Consider the following 20,486-nt stretch of genomic DNA (forward strand, 5'->3'; position numbering starts at 1 on the left):
AAAAGAAATGCAAAAAGCAAAATATAATGGATAAATATTTTTGGCTGTGCCCGGGGGTTATGTGAGATCCTATTTCCCCTACTAGGGATCAAACCTGTGCCCCCTGCAGTGGAAGCATGGAGTCTTAACAACTGGACCACCAGGGAAGTTCCATAATGGATTTTCAATAATCATTTATTGATTATTTTGTGAGCCAAAACACTTCATGTGCCTGTACTTCATGGAAATATCACCATCCCTCTGATGAGAGGTACTGTTATCATAAGATATACAAGGGGCATGCATTTGTGCTAAGTCTCTCAGTTGTGCCCAACTCTTTGCGACCCCATGGACTGTAGCCCACCGGGCTCCTCCTTCCATGGGATTCTCCAGGCAAGAATACTGGAGTGGGTTACCATGCCCTCCTTCAGAGGATCTTCCCGACCCAAGGATCGAACTCGCTTTTCTTACCTCTCCTGCATTGGCAGGCGGGTTCTTTCCCACTCGCACCACCTGGAAGCCCAAGATATACAAGGCACCGTATATTAGGGCACATAGTAGGTGCTCACCAAAAGCTATTGGCGCTCTTTTATCATATAAAAAGGGGCGGGGGGAGAGCACAGGAAAGGCGCTTTACAAGGTACCGCACAAGTTTTTGCTACAGTTGTTACGTCACCCTTGGTGGTCATAATCCGTCATTTATTATTGTTTCGGGGCTGTGACGGTCCCTCAGTTACCGTGGCCATGGAAACGCAGTGCGCAGTCCCGCATTGGACGGTTCGCGGGCTCCCCCTGGAGGCCGCCTTGCAAGCCTACGGGGGACCACGGGGAGGGCCCCGGAGACAGAAGCGAGGGGGGCTGGGAGTTGTAGGCCGCGGAGCGATGCACGTCGGGAGTCGTAGTTCTCGGCAGAGGCGGTTGCCGGCCCCAGACTGAGCTTCTGCCTCACCCGGATGGCGGCTGCGACGCGCAGCTGCCGGCCCTGGGGCTCGCTCCTCGGGCTGATCTGGCTGGTCTCGGCCGCGGCCGCGTCCTGGGATCTGAGTTCGCTGCGTTGCAACTTCGGCTCATTCTGCGAATGTGACTTCCAGCCCGACTTCCAGGGTAAGGAGCCGAGACCCGAGAGCCGGGCGGACTAGGGGAGACCTTGGATCCCGGGGTTGTGCCGGGGCCAGACGTGGAGAGTAGACCCAAGAGCAGACCCCCCGAGACTTCCAGACGGCCCGGGCTGGAAGTGGGCCCGGCGTTGAGGGATCCTGAGAGCCTGGGGCACAGGACTTGGGGCGAGGGTTTAGGGATGCCTGTTTGGAAGTCAGGATGGAGAGATGCCTTTGACAGCAGAGACCTGGGTGGTGGTCGAGGGTGGGCAGTTTAGACCTCCGCACTGGTCTGGCCCATCAGGGGAGAAGCCTGCCTTGAAGTTGGGCAGGAGTCTGGGGCCGACCCTCTTGACAGCTGGCAACCATTTAGGGCTGAGCTGCGATCCAGAGGGCCACCTGGTGGGGAGGCTGCAGAGCTGAGTCAGCCTGAGGCAGAGGACACCCGCTCCCCCCCACGCCCTGTAGCCAAGGCCCTCACTCCCTTTCTGCAGACGGCTTGTAAAAACAAGTCCTAGAACCCGGATTCCCAGACATGACTTTCCTCCTGAAACTGTTCCGCTGAGGACGTGTGTCCTCATCTCCGACACTGTTCTTGTGGCCCTAGGTCTGGAGTGTGACCTGGCCCAGCACCTGGCGGGCCAGCACTTGGCCAGGTCGCTGGTGGTGAAGGCACTGAAGGCTTTCCTGCAGGATCCAGCCCCCACCAAGCCGCTGGTCCTCTCTCTGCATGGCTGGACCGGCACTGGCAAGTCCTATGTCAGCTCCCTCCTGGCACACTACCTCTTCCGGGATGGCCTCCGTAGCCCCCACGTGCATCACTTTTCCCCGGTCATCCACTTCCCCCACCCCAGCCACTTGGAGCGCTACAAGGTAGGCTGGTGGTGTCCCGGCCCACCCTCTGCCGGCACTGTAGGGTGACTCCCCTAGAGTGGGAGTGAGTCCTGAGCCCAGAGAGGGGAATCCCTTGCTCCAGGCAACACAGCCAGTTACAGCCTCAGCCCTCAGGACCCATCCTAAACAAAGCTGAGGGTGCTATCACCTGGCAGGGAGTTCTTGATTTAATGCCTGGGAGCCAGTAAAGTACCTGCGTGCCAGGGTTGTTGTGAGGGACGTTCGACTATAGAATCACAGGTGTTATTTATTGAGCACTTATCTTTGCCAGACAACCTGCATTATCTTCTCTCAGTAAAGCCCTTAGAGTAAGGGCTTTTGAGGCTCAGAGTAAGTGCTCAGGAAATATTAGCTCTATTGTTGTTGATTGCAAGGTACTGTCCAGGCTGATCTGTTTCAGCTGTCACAACTCTGTTGTGAAGGTTCAGGGAGCAGGAAGGTGCGTTCCCCTTTTCTAGAAAGCAAGACGTGTCAGGAAGGAGCCCCCTGACGATGCAGGTGTGAGGCCTGGCTCTGCGTCCCTGTTCTCTTGTTGACTTGCTGTGTGAGCTTGGATTACTCTCTGCCCCTCTCTGGGTCACAGTTTCATCATCAGCCTCATTAAGGGATCGGTGCTCTTTGGGAGACCATATCTTCCTGAAAAGATGAATTCTTTTTAATATTTATTTTTATTTATTTGGCTGCATCTGTCTTAGCTGCAGCATGCGTGAGCTTTGATCTTTGTTGCAGCACATGGGATCTTTAGTTGTGGCGTGTGGGATCTAGTTCCCTGACCAGGGATCGAACCTGGCCCCCTGCATTGGGAACGCTGAGTCTTAAGCCACTGGCCCACCAGGGAAGCCCCATTAATTCTTGTTTTGGGAAGGAATCTGGAGTTGGGGAAGCAGCTCCAGGTGCCCTCATACTCTCGCCTCTCTCCCACAGAAGGATCTTAAGAGCTGGGTGCAGGGGAACCTCACTGTCTGCAGCCGCTCCCTCTTTCTCTTCGATGAGATGGACAAGCTGGCCCCAGGCCTGATAGAAGTCCTGCGACCTTTCCTGGGCTCCTCCTGGGTTGTCTACGGGACCAACTATCGTAAAGCCATCTTCATCTTCATCAGGTGGGGCCAACTTTGCAGCGGGCATTGGTGCGGGAACACTTGTCAGAGGTCTCAGCTATCCAGTCTGGTCCCATGGTCCCGTAGCAGAATACTGTTCCCCCCCAGGGCCCATTTGGATTCCCCCCAAAGTCCCCTGTACCCTCACTGGCGACACCGTCATTCAGGGTGTTTAACTCCCCTTTGACATTCTCAAAGCCTGGGTTCATTCTCTTAATCCTAATTTTTTTTGTGGCACTCCTGCTGGGTTAAGAGTTTTCCCTCTTTTGTGGCCAAGAGGACACAGGCCTGGGAAAAAACAGGACTAGGAACCAGTCCCACCTCTGAGAGTCCTAGCTGTGTTTGGGCAAATCGCTTCACTTCTCTGAGCTCCCATCTCCTTTTCTGAACAGTAGGGCCAATCTTAATGCCCTACTGTCCTCCTCGAGGCTGAGTGAGGAAAGTTGGTAAGGGACCTAAAAGTGTCCCATTAATAGAAACTGTAAAGTGCATGGCACAGATGGGTAAACTTCTGGGGTCGTGGTTATGGATGAGCTCAGGAGAGGGGAAGCGGTTCCTGGGGCGTTTTGAGTGAGCGGGGCCCCTGGTTCAGGTCCCATTAGGAGGCTTGTGGGAAGCCAGAGCTACATCCTGCCCTCACTGTCTGCGTCCCCCGTGGTTTTAGCAACACCGGTGGTGAGCAGATCAACCAGGTGGTGCTGGAGGCGTGGCGCAGCCGCCGGGAACGTGAAGAGATCGGCCTGCAGGAGCTGGGGCCGGTCATCTCTCAGGCTGTGCTGGACAACCCGCACCGTGAGTTCAGCGGAGGACCCCACGCCAGAGGGGCTTCCAGACTCGGGTCTCACTCCCAGATCACACCCAGGGCTGGGCTGGGCTGGACTCCCTGGGGGTGGGCCAGGCTCTCCCAGGTCAGATGCTCAGCCCACCGACCCAGTACTTTCCAGCCCAGGCTTTGGTGCTCGGGGCTGGCAGACAGCTTCCCCCGAGCCCAGCACCCAAGCTGGGCTGGGAGGATTCAGGCCAGCAGCCTTCCTGCACTTCCTTCCCTGTGGGGGTGGGTGGGGGCCTGGCTGACCCCTGTGAACCACAGCCTCTTCCCATGGCTCCACCCTGCAGATGGCTTCTGGCGCTCGGGCATCATGGAAGAGCATCTCCTGGACGTTCTGGTGCCCTTCCTGCCACTCCAGCGGCACCACGTGCGGCACTGTGTGCTCAACGAGCTGGCCCATCTGGGCCTGGAGCCCAGGGATGAGGTGGTCCAGGCTGTGCTGGACAGCACCACCTTCTTCCCTGAGGACGAGCCGCTCTTTTCCTCCAATGGCTGCAAGATGGTGGCTTCCCGGATCGCCTTCTTCCTCTGACTCTCCCAGGTGGCATCCCTGTCGTCCTCTACCTGGCCAGGTTGTGAAGGAAAGCCCTGGACCCTCTGCCGGAGGGTCCCTGGTCCTGCAGCGTGGGACCCAGAGCATACTGTGAAGATGAGGAGGGCTGTTGGCTGGGCCGTGAGACAGAAGGCCGGGGCAGGCCCTGGCTCTTCATTGTCTGAGGGCATCTTGGCCTTTGCCTCCTTCCTCAGGGAAATCACTGGTCACCCCAGAATTTCAAGGAGCCTTGACCGCAGCCTGAGCCTTAAAATGTGAATTGTAACTCAGGGACAGTGGCTCGTGGCTGCTCCCTCCTTCTTCTCTCTGTTCCTCTGGCCCTTGCCCCAGTACCATATCCACGCCCAACCCTGTGTCCCCATATGGTAAAACCAGGCTGAGACTTCTGTCTCCGTGAACAGAGGGACTCAAGTTCACACTGGAGCTGAGCTTTCCAAGTTTTTAATTTTGTACATGAAGAAAACAAATACAATAAATTTAGTCACGGGACCAGAGGATGTTGGCCCAGGTTCTGATTGCTTCTGAGGGAGGCTGCAGTGCGGAGCAGAGTGGGGAGAATCGCCCTGCACTGCAGTAAGAAGTGAGGGGCTGAGCATCCCTTTCAGAGAGCAGCCTCACTGCTGGGGCTGGGCTTCTGTCTTGGGCCCTGGGCGGTCTGCATGTTGCTAAGACTTGGGTTCAGTCCCCAGGTGACCTCGGTCTTGCTGGAACCTGGGCTTGCGCTCTGGGCTGCCTTGGACTGGCTAGGCCTCTGACTCTGAGCCTGGCCCTTGGTGGCCTCAGTGTTGGAGGGGCTCCAACTTGAGTCATAGGAAGTGTTGATTTTGCTAGGACTTTGGATCATTCTCCAGCTTTGGTCCTGGGTGGCAGCTGCCTTTCTGAGTCTCCAGCTCTGACCATCGGCACCCTTGGACTTTCTGAGCCTCCGCCTTGAGCCCTGGGTGGCCTGGGTCTTGTTGAGCTTTTGCCTTGGGCTCCAGGCAGCCTCTGTCCTGCTGGGCCTCTGGTTTTGAATCTGGGTGGCGTCTGTCCTGCTGGGCCTCTGGCTGTGGATGAGGGTGGCCTCCGTCCTGCTGGGCCTCTGGCTGTGGATGAGGGTGGCCTCCATCCTGCTGGGCCTTTGGCTTTGAATTTGGGTGGTGTCCGTCTTGCTGGGCCTCTGGCTTTGAATCTGGGTGGTGTCTGTCTTACTGGGCCTCTGGCTGTGAATGAGGGCAGCCTCCATCTTGCTGGGCCTCTGGCTTTGAATCTGGGCGGTATCCGTCTTGCTGGGCCTCTGGCTTCGAATCTGGGTGGCGTCCATCTTGCTGGGTCTCTGGCTTTGAATCTGGGTGGTGTCCGTCTTGCTGGGCCTCTGGCTTTGAATCTGGGCGGTATCCGTCTTGCTGGGCCTCTGGCTTTGAATCTGGGAGGTATCTGTCTTGCTGGGCCTCTGGCTGTGGATGAGGGCGGCCTCCGTCTTGCTGGGTCTCTGGTGGTGGCCTGGGGTGGACTTGGTTTCTCTGGGGCTGTGGTTCAGGCTTAGGTCTTTCCTGCTGTCCCCCGAGTCTGAGGACTGTGTCCTTAGCAGTGAGGAGTCAGAGACTGTCACAACAGTGGTGGAAGTGCTCCTGTATTCCTGACCTGTACTGGACGTCTCCGTCTCCGAGGTGGACCTGGTTCTGACTGGGAAGGATGTGTCCAGAGAAGCTGTCAGGCCGCCTTCCCCAGACAGTCCCAGGAAAGGGAGGCTTCTAGGCCTCACCTTTGCCTATGACCCAAAGGCCTCGTATGGCCAAGGGGGAAGGCCTCCCAGATCTCGCCAAGCCCAGCCTTCCTGGCACCCTGAGGCCTACAAGTGAGTCATGGCCATAAGATAAAGGGCAGAGATGGAGGTCCCCACTGTCCAGCGCTGGCCTCCACTCTGCCGGCCGCCGCTCGCCCTCTGTGTCCAGCTACCACCAGCACCTGCAGGGACCTGGCCCTCTGCAGCAATTCTCTGTACTCTACTCCACCCACACTTCCCCCCTGGGTCCTAAAAACCCTTCCTGACACCCCCCCCCCACTCCAAGGGGGGCTAAATGCACCCACAGTTCTCAGGACTCCCCTCCACAGTATGGCTGCACTGTCCAGCCCTCTGTGTCCCTTGTTTCCTTCAGGACCAAGATGTCCCTGGGGCAAGGACTGTGCCATTCATGCGTGCACCAGTGTCCTGCACAGGCTCAGCCACTGGACGCTCAACACATTTGCTGAATGGCAGGAAGGGGACTAGACGCCCCTACGTCCATCCCTCCCCGGACTGCCCACAGCTGCTCCCGGGACTCAGAGCCGCATTCCCAGGTTTTCCATTTTGTCCCTTCCATGTTGGCACCTGGCGGAGCTGAGGGTAAAAGCCCCCTAGACACGCATAGGCTCTGTGGGGTAATTTCAGGGAGAGGCCAAGGGGGCAGAGAGAAGAGGGACAGGGTTGAGCGGGGAATGAAGGTGGAGCAGGCAGCAATGATGAAGTGCTTCGAGTGAGAGCTCCTGCCCAGGCTGCGTGCTGGGCATCCCAGAGGGTTCCCCTCACTCCCCCTCTCTGGGCCCGCCACCCCGCTCCCGCACCTCCAGCAAAGCTGGGATGAGCCCTCCTGCTCCATATATACACAGCAGTAAGCAGCAGAGGCCAGATTCATACCCAGACCTGGGAGCCTCTGACTCCTGACCTTTGCCCTCCCTGCTGCATTGGCCCATGCAGGGGGACTTACAGCCCAAGATGGAGCCTAAGGAGGTCTGGCTGATGTAGCTGTCGGTCAAGGATGACTCCTTGCTGGGGGCCGGCTTCAGCTTCTCCTAGGGTCAGAGACAGGCTGGGCAGTTGGCAGGCCGTGGGAGGCCACAGCTCTAGAAGGCCAGCCACTTAGAGCTCCTCGGGGGCTGCAGTTTAGGGCTGGATGGGGACATGGAGCAGTTGACTGCTTGTGCACTTGTTGGCAGTGTTAGGAATCAGAACAGCCCTGACGGAGGAGGGGCCCAGAGCCAGGTGATAGGGGCTTCTGGAAAACTGGGAATGTGTTCTTTCTTGAGCTAGAGAATGGAATCATGGTGGGTATTCAGTTTGTGAAAATTCATCAAACAGTTCACTGAGGATTTGTGTACTTTATGTTCCACTCAATGAAAAGTTTTTAGCAATGAATCCAAGTGTTAAAATTCTGGGGGCTTCCCTGGTAGTCCAGTGGTTAGGAATCCGCCTGCTCATGCAGGGGACACAGGTTCAATCCCTGGTCCGGGAAGAGCCCACATGCCACAGGGCAACTAAGCCAGTGCACCACAACTCCGGATCCTGAGCTCTAGAGCCATGACTTGCAACCACTGAGCCCGTGGGCCTCGAGCCCGTGCCCCACGACAAGGGAAGCCGCTGCAATGAGACACCCACACACCGCAGCAAAGAGGAGCCCCCCCCAACTGCAACTAGAGGTGAAAGGAAGTCGCTCAGTCGTGTCCGACTCTTTACGACCCCATGGACTGTAGCCCACTAGGCTCCTCCATCTATGGAATTTTCTAGGCAAGAGTACTGGAGTGGGTTGCCATTCCCTTCTCCAGGGGATCTTCCTGACCCAAAGATCAAACCCGGATCTCCTGCATTGCGGGAAGGTGAGTGTGGACAAAGTGTAGGAAGCCTGCCTCTGTGAGGGGCCCCAATTTTCACCTGCACTCCTTCAGGTGTACTCCTTTACTGGTACATTCTCCACCTCACAGCAACATGTCCCCAGCCCAGGTCACATAGCTGAGTCGTGGCAGAGCCAGCCTCTAGCCAGCCTGTAGCCCTCAGCCCTGGCTTAGGGTACAGTCTTCCCTGCGCCTCCAGGAAACCCGGCCCTGGCATGGGGCGCACTTACCTTCTTCCCAGGAACCTGCACCTCTTCCTCTGGGCCTTCTGGCTTTGCCTGCGGGAACTGGAGAGGGGTCTCCATCTCCTTGGGGGTCTCCAGTAAAGGCGGCTCCAGCTTCCAAGATAGGATCACGGCCCGGGCCCTCTGTTCCCGATCCTTGAGCTGCCTGCCAAAGCGAGTTGTCAGAGTGCTGGGTAAACCTCTCTGACTCACCCTGCCCTCCCTGGGATTGGATGGTGGCCTGAAAAGGCAAGTAGGTGCCTTGAGCCCCAGCCGTCCCCCAGCTCTGGGCCTGTGGGCCCTCCTGTAGAAACTTACCCCAGGATGTCCTGAGGGGCCCTGGTGTACATGCTGTGCTCCACCACCCGCTCCAGCTGCAACCTAGCCAGGTTTGCCACCTGGCTGCTTAGCACCTCTTCTACTGACATGCCGGGAAAAAGGTTGGCCATCAGCGGAAGCAGCTGCCAGGAAGGAAGGTGACCAGAGTCAGGTGTGGGCAGGACAGGGGCAGATGGTGTGGTGCTGTCCTGACTGGCAGAGTCCCTTCTCAGGGCCAAAGAAGAGAAGAGTTTACAAATTCAGCATCAGTCGTTCAGTCTTATCCGACTCTTTGTGACCCCATGGACTGCAGCAACCCGCCGGACTCCTCCGTCCATGGGATTTTTTCCAGGTAAGAATACAGAATTGGGTTGCCATTTGCTTCTCCAGGGGATCTTCCCAATCCAGGGATCGAACCTGGGTCTTCTGCATTGCAGGCAGACTCTTTACCATCTGAGCCATCAGGGAAGCCCTTTTATAAATTGTTGTTTCTAAAGGGCCAGACCCTTTGGGCCTGAACTATTGGGAGATTTTGAGAAAGGAACTATTACGTGAGGGAGTTCTGAGTCTGATCATGGGTTCTGGAGTCAGCTTGGAGGGTGTGACCTCCAAGCTCCATGACCTGGCCCAAGGGAACTGACTTCTCTGAGCCCTACCCTCTTCCCTCTGTAGATTATGGGATGATGATAATGTTACCTGTCTCATAGGTGTTAAAGAGGGTTAAACAGGGTGATATAAGCTGAAGTGGTTAGAACAGTGCCTGGCTCTGTGTTACCTGCTCAGTCGTGTCCAACTCTTTGTGACCCCATGGACTGTAGCCTTCCAGGCTCCTCTATCTATGGGCCTCTCCAGGCAAGAATACTGGCGTGGGTTGCCATTTCCTTCCCCAGGAACAGTGCCTGGCACATAGTAAATGCTCTGGTATCATTATTGTCTTGGTCACTCAGTCGTGTCCGACTCTTGTGACCCCATGTACTGTAGCCCATCAGGCTCCTCTGTCCAAGGGATTTCTCAGGCAAGAACACTGGAGTGGGTTGTCATTTCCTTCTCTAGGGGATCTTCTGAACCCAGCGATTGAACCTGTGTCTCCTGCTTTGGCAGGCAGATTCTTTACCGCTGAGCCACCAGAGAAGGTACATAGTAAATGCGCTGGCATTAGCAGTGCATATCACTGCTAAGAATCCAGGTTTCTTTTAGGGACAGGGCGTATCTTTAGGAGGTCAGAGGTATTGACTCTGGAGCCTACCCTCCTGGCCCAGCAAGAACACACCTTGGGTTGCTTGGGGTCAAGGAGCAGGACAGTGGCAACATCCTGGCGGGCCCCAAAAATGTTCTGCATGAGCTGCCGGCTCCGGGCGCGGTACAGGTAGTACTGGGGCTTCTGGGGATTGTGCTGGATGGCCATTGAGAAGTGGTTCTCTGCCTTCTGGAACTGCCTGCAGGACACAGTGGGCCACAGGGTGCTCTGAGCCGGGCCACCTAGGAGAAATGGGCACTTCTGGACCTCCCTGGGGAGTTTAGGGAAAACAAGGCTAGTTTCTGCTCCCTGCCATCAACACCCCTCTTGATGGACCCAACACTTAAATGCTAGTGTAAAGCCCCAAAATAAGTGGACATTTTTATGATCTTGGAATAGGAAGGGCTTTCTGAATGTCATAAACCCAGCAGCTAAATATGGAAAAAAAAAACAACAAACTAATTGACCACAAATCCCATTATTTAGTAGCAAAAACACCACAAAAGAAATCAGCAAATAGGGAAGAATATTTTGCCACATAAGGCAGATAATAATCAAACTTTCTAGCCTACAAAGAACTCTTATAATCAAAAAGACTGGGCAATTTAAAAGCAAATGGGAGAACAATTTAGACAGACCATAATGTGCCAATGCTGCTACTGCTGCTGCTAAGTCGCTTCAGTCGTGTCCGACTCTGTGCGACCCCAGAGATGGCAGCCCACCAGGCTCCACCGTCCCTGGGATTCTCCAGGCAAGAACACTGGAGTGGGTTGCCATGTCCTCTTCCAATGCGTGAAAGTGAAAAGTGAAAGTGAAGTCATTCAGTCGTGTCTGACTCTTAGCGACCTGGTGGACTGTAGCCTACCAGGCTCCTCCGTCCATGGGATTTTCCAGGCAAGAGTACTGGAGTGGGGTGCCATTGCCTTCTCCGAATAAACACTTGAAAAATGCTGTCCTGCACTCACAATTTAAATATGCAAAGTCAATCCAATGCAAGAGAACCTTTTTTTTTTTTTTTTTTAAATGCAAAAAAGCAAAATGGCTGTCTGGGGAGGCCTTACAAATAGCTGTGAAAAGAAGAGAAGTGAAAAGCAAAGAAGAAAAGGAAAGATATAAGCATCTGAGTGCAGAGTTCCAAAGAATAGCAAGGAGAGATAAGAAAGCCTTCTTCAGCGATCAGTGCAAAGAAATAGAGGAAAACAACAGAATGGGAAATACTAGAGATCTCTTCAAGAAAATTAGAGATACCAAGGGAACATTTCATGCAAAGATGGGCTCGATAAAGGACAGAAATGGTATGGACCTAACAGAAGCAAAAGATATTAAGAAGAGATGGCAAGAATACACAGAAGAACTGTACAAAAAAGATCTTCATGACCCAGATAATCAGGATGGTGTGATCACTGACCTAGAGCCAGACATCCTGGAATGTGAAGTCAAGTGGGCCTTAGAAAGCATCACTACAAACAAAGCTAGTGGAGGTGATGGAATTCCAGTTGAGCTATTTCAAATCGTGAAAGATGATGCTGTGAAAGTGCTGCACTCAATATGCCAGCAAATTTGGAAAACTCAGCAATGGTCATGGGACTGGAAAAGTCAGTTTTCATTCCAATCCCAAAGAATGCTCAAACTACCACACAATTGCACTCATCTCACACGCTAGTAAAGTAATGCTCAAAATTCTCCAAGCCAGGCTTCAGCAATATGTGAACCATGAACTTCCTGATGTTCAAGCTGGTTTTAGAAAAGGCAGAGAAACCAGAGATCAAATTGCCAACATCTGCTGGATCATGGAAAAAGCAAGAGAGTTCCAGAAAAACATCTATTTCTGCTTTATTGACGATGCCAAAGCCTTTGACTGTGTGGATCACAATAAACTGTGGAAAATTGTGAAAGAGATGGGAATACCAGACCACCTGACTTGCCTCTTGAGAAACCTGTATGCAGGTCAGGAAGCAACAGTTAGAACTGGACATGGAACAACAGACTGGTTCCAAATAGGAAAAGGAGTATGTCAAGGCTGTATATTGTCACCCTGCTTATTTAACTTCTATGCAGAGTACATCATGAGAAATGCTGGACTGGAAGAAACACAAGCTGGAATCAAGATTGCCGGGAGAAATATCAATAACCTCAGACATGCAGATGACACCACCCTTATGGCAGAAAGTGAAGAGGAACTAAAAAGCCTCTTGATGAAAGTGAAAGTGGAGAGTGAAAAAGATGGCTTAAAGCTCAACATTCAGAAAACGAAGATCATGGCATTCGGTCCCTTCACTTCATGGGAAATAGATGGGGAAACAGTGGAAACAGTGTCAGACTTTATTTTTCTGGGCTCCAAAATCACTGCAGATGGTGACTGCAGCCATGAAATTAAAAGACGCTTACTCCTTGGAAGGAAGGTTATGACCAACCTAGATAGCATATTCAAAAGCGGAGACATTACTTAGCCAACAAAGGTCCGTCTAGTCAAGGCTATGGTTTTTCCAGTGGTCATGTATGGATGTGAGAGTTGGACTGTGAAGAAGGCTGAGTGCCGAAGAATTGATGCTTTTGAAGTGTGGTGTTGGAGAAGACTCTTGAGAGTCCCTTGGACTGCAAGGAGATCCAACCAGTCCATTCTGAAGGAGATCAGCCCTGGGATTTCTTTGGAAGGAATGATACTAAAGCTGAAACTCCAATACTTTGACCACCTCATGCGAAGAGTTGACTCATTGGAAAAGACTCTGATGCTGGGAGGGATTGGGGGCAGGAGGAGAAGGGGACGACAGAGGAGGAGATGGCTGGATGGCATCACTGACTCGAAGGACATGAGTCTGGATGAACTCCAGGAGTTGGTGATGGACAGGGAGGCCTGTTGTGCTGCGATTCATGGGGTCGCAAAGAGTCGGACACGACTGAGCGACTGAACTGAACTGAACAGATTAGCAAAGTTAAAAAATAGTGTTAATACTCTGTGCTAGGGAGGTTTGGGGAAATGAAGACTTTCTTTTACTGGGGGAAGTTTATATTGGTTCATTGTTTTTTTGGAGAACAATTGGGTATCATCTTTAAAATGTTAAAATTTCACACTCAACAATTTAACTTCCAGCAATCTAACTACAGAATTGCCAGTATGAATGGATGGAAACATATGTCTTGGGTCTCATTACTGCATTATTTATGGGAAAAAAAAAAAAAACCAAACACTGAAAACAGCCCAAATTCATCAGCAGACTATTGTCTAGAGAAATTAATTGTGGTACTTTCGCCGAATGGAATACTTTGCAAACAATAAAAGAGAATGAAGTCATCCTATATGTAACAGCCATGGGAAGTAAAAAAGCCTGTCAAATATTAGCACGAACTCACTTTTGTAAAATGATAGTAATTGTTAATATATGCATAGAAATCAATCTGGAGGACTCTTTACCAAACTCACCCAGACAGGGGAGGCGTTGGCAGACAGGTATTAGAAGCAACTTCCGTTTTCTGAATCTTATGTTACTGAATACTTACTTTTTTTTTTTTTAATAAAAAGCCTAATTACCATAACAATATTCAGGGAAAAAGTGAAGGATTTTTAGAGAAACCTTGGAAAATAAAGTTGATATTTATGAGACTTAACTGGGAGAGCAGAGACATCTTGACTCAGGGAGCCCAAACAGGCGGCTTCATCCGACTTCCCCGGCCCCGCCCATAGCCCAGTCGGCCCCGCCCATAGCCCAGTATGCCCCGCCCCCGGCCCCGCCCCACCCACCATCGGCTCACCTGCTCCGGTGCTCGCAGAAGCCCAACTTCTCCTGCAACAGGCCCATGCGCAGGTGGGCGCCCTCGTCCTTCGGACTCAGTGCCAGCGCCTGCTGGTAGTCCGCCTCAGCAAAGGTCAGGTTGCCCAGCTGGAAGAAGCAATCTGGAGCGCGGGGACTGAGTGGGGATCGCAAAAACCCAGGGCGCAGGAGCCGCGGCCCAGTTGGCTCCACCCCCTAGGAGGCGGGGCCTGCAACTGGTAATATCCGTGGGCGGTCGCCAGCACCTGCAGCTGCTTTTCTGTGCAGCTGGGCACCTCTTTCCAGATACCTGATCTGAGCATTTTGAAGGACTATGTAGCCAGGTGGTCTCTCAAACAACGTCCCCCGCCCCGCCCCGCAGTAGTGTGTCTCAGTGGGACACTGAGACTCCTCTTCGGCCTCTTCTCCCTCCCTCCCTCCCTCGGGGCCCTCGAGCGCCCAGTCCAGGCCTTAGAGAGGCAAGGGGCTCACGCCGGGCTCCCCGGGACCCCACTCACCGCCGCGGTTGATGTAGAGGCCTTTCTCCTGCTGCTCGTCCTTGAGCGCCTTGTTGAGCAGCAGCACGCTCTCCTGGTAGGCTCCCTGCATGTAGCAGTGCACCGCGAAATCGTTGTAGGCCAGCAGCAGTTGGCGCTGGGCCTGCTGTACCAGCTCCTCTTGGTGGTCGCTCATCATGTCCAGCGCCTTCAGGAAGTCCTCCACTGCCAAGTCAAAATCCTGGAGCCGTCGGTACATGGTGCCCCTACGGGAGAGGCATATGAGAGCCAGAGCACCCCCACCGACTCGGAGTGTCCCAGAGAGTGGATGCAGCTCTGGGTCCTCTGACCTCTGGAGGTGGCAGGGGGGCCTCCGCGCTCATGCATTAGATTTGGCCTGTGCGGCTCCCCGATTGCTACTGAGCTAGCCTGGTGATTCTACTTTCCTTTACAAATAACTTCTCTCTCTTTTTGGGAGCAATGTGCCTGCCAGCCACTCTGCTAAGGCTTTTTGTACACAGGATGTTTTACCTCCGCTGTTTCTTGAGAAAACCCAGGGTCAGGGAAGTTGAATGGCCCAGAATGAGGTGTTGAGCCCTTGCTGGGGAGGTAGGGGGCGCAAATTCAAACCTAAGCCTCCTCTCCTGGGCTGAGTTGGGCTGAGCCTCCCAGTATAAACTGCTCAGCAGTCCTGGGGGTCCAGGATTCCCAGGTTAACAGGCTGCTGCCTGCCCCTTCTCCAGAAGCAGTAGCAGAAACCACCTCCCATGATCCCTCGGTCTTGATGGCGAGCAGGGAAAGACCCTTAGAGACTAGATGGGGAGACTGAGACCTGGGGAGGGTCATGGGCTCTCCTGAGATCACACAGCACATCTGAGGCAAGGCAGAGCCTGGGACCCAAGACAGCATTTCCCCACCCAATACCGGAAGAGGAAGAAGCTGGGGTCCAGAGGGTTGTTCTCAATGGCACAGTTGATGCACTGCAGTGCATGTTGCAACTTGCCCTGCACGGCCAGGACCCCGGCATCTTGGCGTGCCTGCTTGGCCTGGCCCACCATCACCTGGAGCAGCACCTTGGCCTGTGGATGCTTGGGATCCAATAGCAAGGCACTGTGTAGGTCTCGATAGCAGAGGTTGGGCTGTGGGGTGCAAGGCAGGGATGGCGTCAGGGCTGCACCCAAGCTGAACTCTCCCCTGTTCACTGTGGGGAGGCAGACCTCTGGGCAGGCCAGCATCATGCCACCCATCTTCAGTGCCCCACCGCCCCCTCCTCCCCTCCATTGCTGTTTTGCCTTTTCTATCTCTTGAAGGAGGGAGGGAGCATTGTGGGAAAATCCTATCCAAGGCCCCATCCCTACTGGCCCCTTTCCAGATGTGACCTCAGGTGAGCCAGGTCTGCCTCAGTGGTTTTTTCTGTAAAATGGAGCTACAGATGCCTCCTCCTTGCAGGACTTCTGCGAGGCTCACTTGAGGTAGGGGGAGGCCATGGTCTCCTGACCATGACTGTCATGGTCTCCCTGTCCTCCCCGGTACACCCTCCCAGACACCTCTGACCTTTAAGCCCAAGACAACTCTAACCAAGAACAGATTCAGGCCTGGGCATGAGCAGAAAACATCCCTAGGCAAACACCTTCCACTAGGTGAGCAGGTCAGTCAGTCAGTCAGTCAACAGTTTTAGCAAGCACCCCATGTCCTGTGGGGTAATTGGTTGAGGGCGAGAGGGGCAGTGTGGACACTGGGTGGGAGGGGAAAGATGGCAGAGGTTGGGACAGGGCTTTGGAACAGGTGGACTTGGGCTCAAGGGGAGCAAGTTAGCCAGACCATCTGAACCTGCTTCCTCATCTGTGAGAAGAGGACAGTGGGTTGTGTCTAACCTCAGAGGGTTACTTCCAGCCTTAGAGACAAATGTGAGTAAAGTGCTTAGAATGTGTCTATGCATTGTAGGGAGCAGCTGCAATCCCAACACTCAACGATAATTGTCAATAATTACTAGTCTCCTACCTTTGAAGGAGACTCTCCCACTGAGTCACCTGTGGGACACAAGAGCCCAGCCCCCAGCAGAGGGAGGCTCTTGGTTCCAGCACCCTGAGGACACCCTGCCCACTCTAGCCCATCATGTTCTTCCCCTTCCTGAGTCTCCCTGCCTGCCCCCTGCCCCCGCCCCCTGTCCAGCACCCTGGCCAAACTGGAACAACAGGCCTTGTTCTGGACGCCTCTGTTTTCCTCACTCTCACCTCTCCAGCCCCCCAGTCAGTCTCTGGTCCTGCTTCCAAAGGTCTGAAGAACTTGCCCCCCATCCTTGCCACCATCCTGCCCATCCTCCCCGAGCCCCACTCCTATCCAGATGGATGGTACCCAGGCTTCCAGTCTCCGGATTTTCCCCTCTGCCCCTGCCCCCCGAGCCCACATGCCCCCTGGTAGCCAAAAGCACTTTTCTAAGGCCCACTGCCCCAGGGAGCACCCTTCTGAGGTTCCTGCTGCTCCCCAGGAAGACGTCAGGGTGCCCTGGGGTTCACGAGATCCTGCCCATCACTCTCTCATCCCTGCAGCCCCTCCTTCCTTATGACCCCAAGTCACATCTAAGGGATGCCTGGTGGCCTCTGATGGTGCTTCACATAACTGGGAAGTCAGTCCTTGTGTAATTATTTGCTGGGGACCATTTCCCCTGGCCTGTGAGTTCCGTGAGGGCAGGGCAGGCTGAGGCTTCTCACCTTGTGGTTTTCAGGGATTGGCGCAGGCCTGGCAGAGAACCAGGGCTGAATGATGCTGGAACAACTACCTGACTGGGCAGGAGTGGTCAGCGCTGGTCAGGGTTCGGGAAGGACAGGGCTCCCACCACACTGCGGGCTGTGGCCTCTGGGCTGGTGGATAGCCTAGCCACCTCCTGTAATCACAGCACCCAAACGGGGAGGAGGCCCACCCATCGGCCCTGCCCGCCCTGTTCTACCTTCTGGAAGAAGTTGTAGAGCCTGGCCCGGAGGATGTAGACATCCGCATTGGTGGTGCCTTGCTTCACCTCCTTGGTGACGAATGAGAGGCATTCACGATGCTTTTTGAGGGCCAGGAGACAGGCCATGCTGTGGGCGGAGGGCAAAGGTGCTTGGTCTGCCCAGTGAGAGGGGCAGGAAGGGGACCCTGAGGGGGACAAAGGCTAGTAAGCTCTTGATCAGGGTGCTCACCATCGATACCGGAAGCAGAATTTCTCAGGCTGGAGCTCAGAGGCTTGGGAGAAAACGGTCAAGGCATCCAGAAAGGCGCATTGCTCAAAAAGGCACTGGCCCTGGTGACACAGAGGATTGTCAATCCTGCTTATAACCCCAGCCCAGCAGCCTCCATGAATTGAGGGATGGCCATCACTGGGGTGGAATGACAAGGGATGGGGACAGAGTCCTTCAGATCAGAGAGAGATTTTAAGAGATAGAGATACAGACATAGAGAGATACAGAGCTGGGGAGACAGCAAGACACAGAAATATACAGATAGTGACAGAGAGATAGCAATACAGACATAGGAACAGGGAAAAAAGAGAAAACCTGAGAGGTGGATCAGAACAGCAGGTCTAACGGTAACAGGCTCCTTCCTGGACCAGGGCTCCAGGTGCCAAGCCCTGTATTAAGAATACAGGGAATTTCTGTATTCTTAGGGATACATATAACTTAGGGAGCTCCCTGGCTGTCCAGTAGGTAGAACTCAGTGCTTTGACTGCAAGGATGTGTGTTGGGGAACTAAGATCCTGCAAGCTGCCCAGGTGCAGCAAAAAAAAAAAAAAAACCCTAAATATATCTCTTTGGGACTAGGTAACATTCCCCTTTTAGATGAAGGAACTGAGGCTCAGAGAAGTGAAGTGACCTTTCCAAGGGCACACAGAAAGAACAAGACTGGCCTCAGGACCCCCACAGACAGTTTAAGCATGTGGTCTGGTTTTAAGAATGTTTTTCAGAGTTGAATAATAATAATTATTATTCCTATTATTTTGGCTGCACAGCATGGCAGTGGGATCTTAGTTCCTGACTAGGGATTTAATCCAGGCCCCCCCCACCCCCCTCACCTGCAGTGGAAATGCAATGTCCTAAGCACTGGACTATCAGGGAATTTCCAGAATTGAATTATTATTGACATTAAAAACCAAGACATCAAAGTTGTGAACATGGGGGGAAAAATCAGGGCTTTTGGGGGATTTTATGGCTTAATATCACCTTTTTTATGCATTGCAAATGGGGGATACTCTTGTCTTTTTAGTGCTGGGAGCCTGTGGACTCTAGGGCTGTGCTGTCCAGTACAATAGCCACCTGCTGCCCATGGCCATACAAATTCAAATCGATTCTAATTAAATATCAGTACAATTAAAAAATTAGTTCCTCAGTCACACTAGCCACATTTCAAGGGCTCAACAGTTCCACGTGGCCCTCAGAATGGACAGTAATCATCGTGCCAAGTGATTGCTGTCACTAGTGCAGAAAGTTCTATTGGATATACCCAGCCCTGGTGGTGGATGAACCTGGACGGTGGGAGAGGTCGTAAGAAGGAATGGCAGGAGGGGACACAGACGCAGGGACAAGAAGGTCACCAGGGAGTCAGGGCTGGCCCTGGGAGCAAGGAAAACCCCAGAGTTGGAGGGAGAGCCAGCAGGCCGGGGTGGGAGGTGGGTGCCTTGTATGGGCCTAGGGCAGCGCCGGGCACCTTTAGGTAAAGCACCAGGGCGAGCCGCTCCAGGTAGTTGCTGTTCTCTGGCTGGGAGTGGTAGGCCTTCCGAAGGTTCTGGGCGGCCGAGGAGAAGTCGCAGAGCTGGATATAAGCCTCGGCTCTTAAGGCATAGAATTCTACCTGAGGGAGAGGGGACCCAGACTGCTGTTGCCCTCCCCACGATCCGCCCTGAGGTTTGCCACTTGGCTACCACAGGGACTCGGTGGCCCTGAGAGGTGAGAGTGTAAGCATGGGACAGCAACTGCCCGTGCCCACCCAAACCCTCCCTCTCACCAGCTGGGGGTCCAGGTGGAGGGCGCGGGAGAAGAAGAGCACGGCCATCTCCCAGTCCTCTTGCTCCAAGCACTGATGAGCTCGATGGTAGCTGTGGGGGGCAGAGGGGCACAGGCGGGGGGCGGGGGCTGGCCGACTTGGGACCAGCCCAAGACATAGATCTGGGGCTTTGGGAATGGGTTGCAAGGAAGAGGGACTTGGGTAGGAAGACAAGAGGGGTAGACAGAGACCCAGGGAGAGGAGGATGGCCATTCTTGGAGCTCATCCAGCCTTTTTTTGCTGCTGAGGTGGAAGAGCCCTATTATACAGTTGAGCTCGCTGAAGCTCAGAGAGGGAGAGTAACTGGCCCAAGGCTGCACAGCATGTCAGTGGCTCTGCAGGGAAGGAACCTGGGACCTCTGGGCAAGGGAGTCACTCACTATTCCCTGACTTTGAGGGGCACGGTTAACCCCGTAGCCTTTGGTTTTATATCATCAAAGTTCTGGAAGATTTGGCTGGTCCCAAAGATGCGCTGGAGGGTCCCCTTTGGCACAGGAATCACCCATGGCTTTGGGATGTGTTGTGAGGGAGCTTTGTCATGCTCCAGACCATCCTGGAACCAAGCAACAGCAAGCTAGAGCAAGCCTCAAAGACAATCCCCACTCCACTGACACACTCTCCTCGGGTGTTTTACAGGATGGGGGAGGGGGTGGAAAGGGGGCCTGGGAGGAGGCACAGTCTGGGGTCTGGCGGCCCTCCTAGCCCCATTCCCCTTAATCTCTCTGCGGTCCTGCCTCTCTCCCCTGTGGTCAAGATCTCACGCTCACACTGCTCTCTACTCTCCTCCTGGTCCCCCTCAGCTTCTACCAGCTACCGATACCCAAAACTCTTGTCTGCAGCTCAGGCCCTGCCCCAAGCCAAAGGCCCTGAGGGTCTAGCAACGTCTTGTGAGAAGATCTATGTTCCATTAGTCTGTAAGTCCTGTCTATCCCACTTCCTACAGATCTCTCAGATACCTCCTCTTATCTCGTCTGGGTCACTGCCATCTCTGTCTCTATGCCAGCTCCGGCCACTCCTCCGACCTCCCCACCAGCCGCAGGTCCTAAGACCTCTGTTCTTTGCACAGCAGCTAGGGACTTTACAGAATCGCACAACTGATCTGGCCTCTCCAGAATGAAAACCTTCCCTGCGAACCCATACATGGTCACTTCTCCCCCACCCTTTGCCTTTGCTTTAGCCTTCTCCCGCACCTCTCCGGAGTCTGTCATGAGGCCCCTTCGGGGAGGACCCCTCGGCCTGGACCAGCTTACTCGCGGTCCTCACTTTCCTGTTGGCCCCCTCCTCCGGACGTTGCTAGGCATCATCTCCAGGACGGCCACAGGTTCCGCCCCTCTTAGCCACGCCCCCGGAATCCCGAAGAGTCCAATCC

At 54.0% G+C, this 20,486-nt stretch overlaps 2 protein-coding genes across 8 annotated transcripts; one reads left to right on the top strand and one right to left on the bottom strand.

Moving 5' to 3' along the window:
• The first annotated feature begins 733 nt into the window (after positions 1-733).
• Positions 734-4,943, top strand: TOR2A (torsin family 2 member A). 6 transcript variants are annotated; one of them, XM_086325040.1, is made up of 5 exons: positions 734-1,083; positions 1,684-1,949; positions 2,895-3,070; positions 3,732-3,859; positions 4,184-4,943. In XM_086325040.1, exons 1-5 carry the CDS (start codon positions 933-935, stop codon positions 4,426-4,428), a joined length of 966 nt encoding a protein of 321 aa, XP_086181166.1. In that variant the 5' UTR covers positions 734-932; the 3' UTR covers positions 4,429-4,943. The 6 variants fall into 6 exon arrangements, with proteins under 6 accessions (XP_086181166.1, XP_086181168.1, XP_086181171.1 ...); XM_086325042.1 differs by lacking the exon at positions 1,684-1,949; XM_086325045.1 differs by lacking the exon at positions 3,732-3,859 and having other exon boundaries at positions 890-1,083; positions 4,184-4,938.
• TTC16 (tetratricopeptide repeat domain 16) lies at positions 4,875-20,464 on the bottom strand. 2 transcript variants are annotated; one of them, XM_086325039.1, is made up of 14 exons: positions 20,308-20,464; positions 19,498-19,670; positions 19,079-19,169; positions 18,782-18,925; positions 17,281-17,381; positions 17,049-17,178; positions 15,026-15,240; positions 14,123-14,367; positions 13,606-13,747; positions 9,889-10,054; positions 8,619-8,761; positions 8,307-8,466; positions 7,176-7,260; positions 4,875-6,114 (listed from the first exon to the last, which is right to left on the bottom strand). In XM_086325039.1, exons 1-14 carry the CDS (start codon positions 20,323-20,325, stop codon positions 5,051-5,053), a joined length of 2,877 nt encoding a protein of 958 aa, XP_086181165.1. In that variant the 5' UTR covers positions 20,326-20,464; the 3' UTR covers positions 4,875-5,050. The 2 variants fall into 2 exon arrangements, with proteins under 2 accessions (XP_086181165.1, XP_086181163.1); XM_086325037.1 differs by lacking the exons at positions 15,026-15,240; positions 17,049-17,178; positions 17,281-17,381; ... (2 more) ...; positions 19,498-19,670; positions 20,308-20,464 and having other exon boundaries at positions 9,889-10,097; positions 13,606-14,367.
• Between the last annotated feature and the right edge of the window lie 22 nt (positions 20,465-20,486).

This window comes from Bos grunniens, chromosome 11, assembly GCF_055505025.1.
Source record: "Bos grunniens cultivar Pamir isolate PY7600 chromosome 11, Bosgru_T2T1.0, whole genome shotgun sequence".
NCBI classification, from domain to species: domain Eukaryota; kingdom Metazoa; phylum Chordata; class Mammalia; order Artiodactyla; family Bovidae; genus Bos; species Bos grunniens.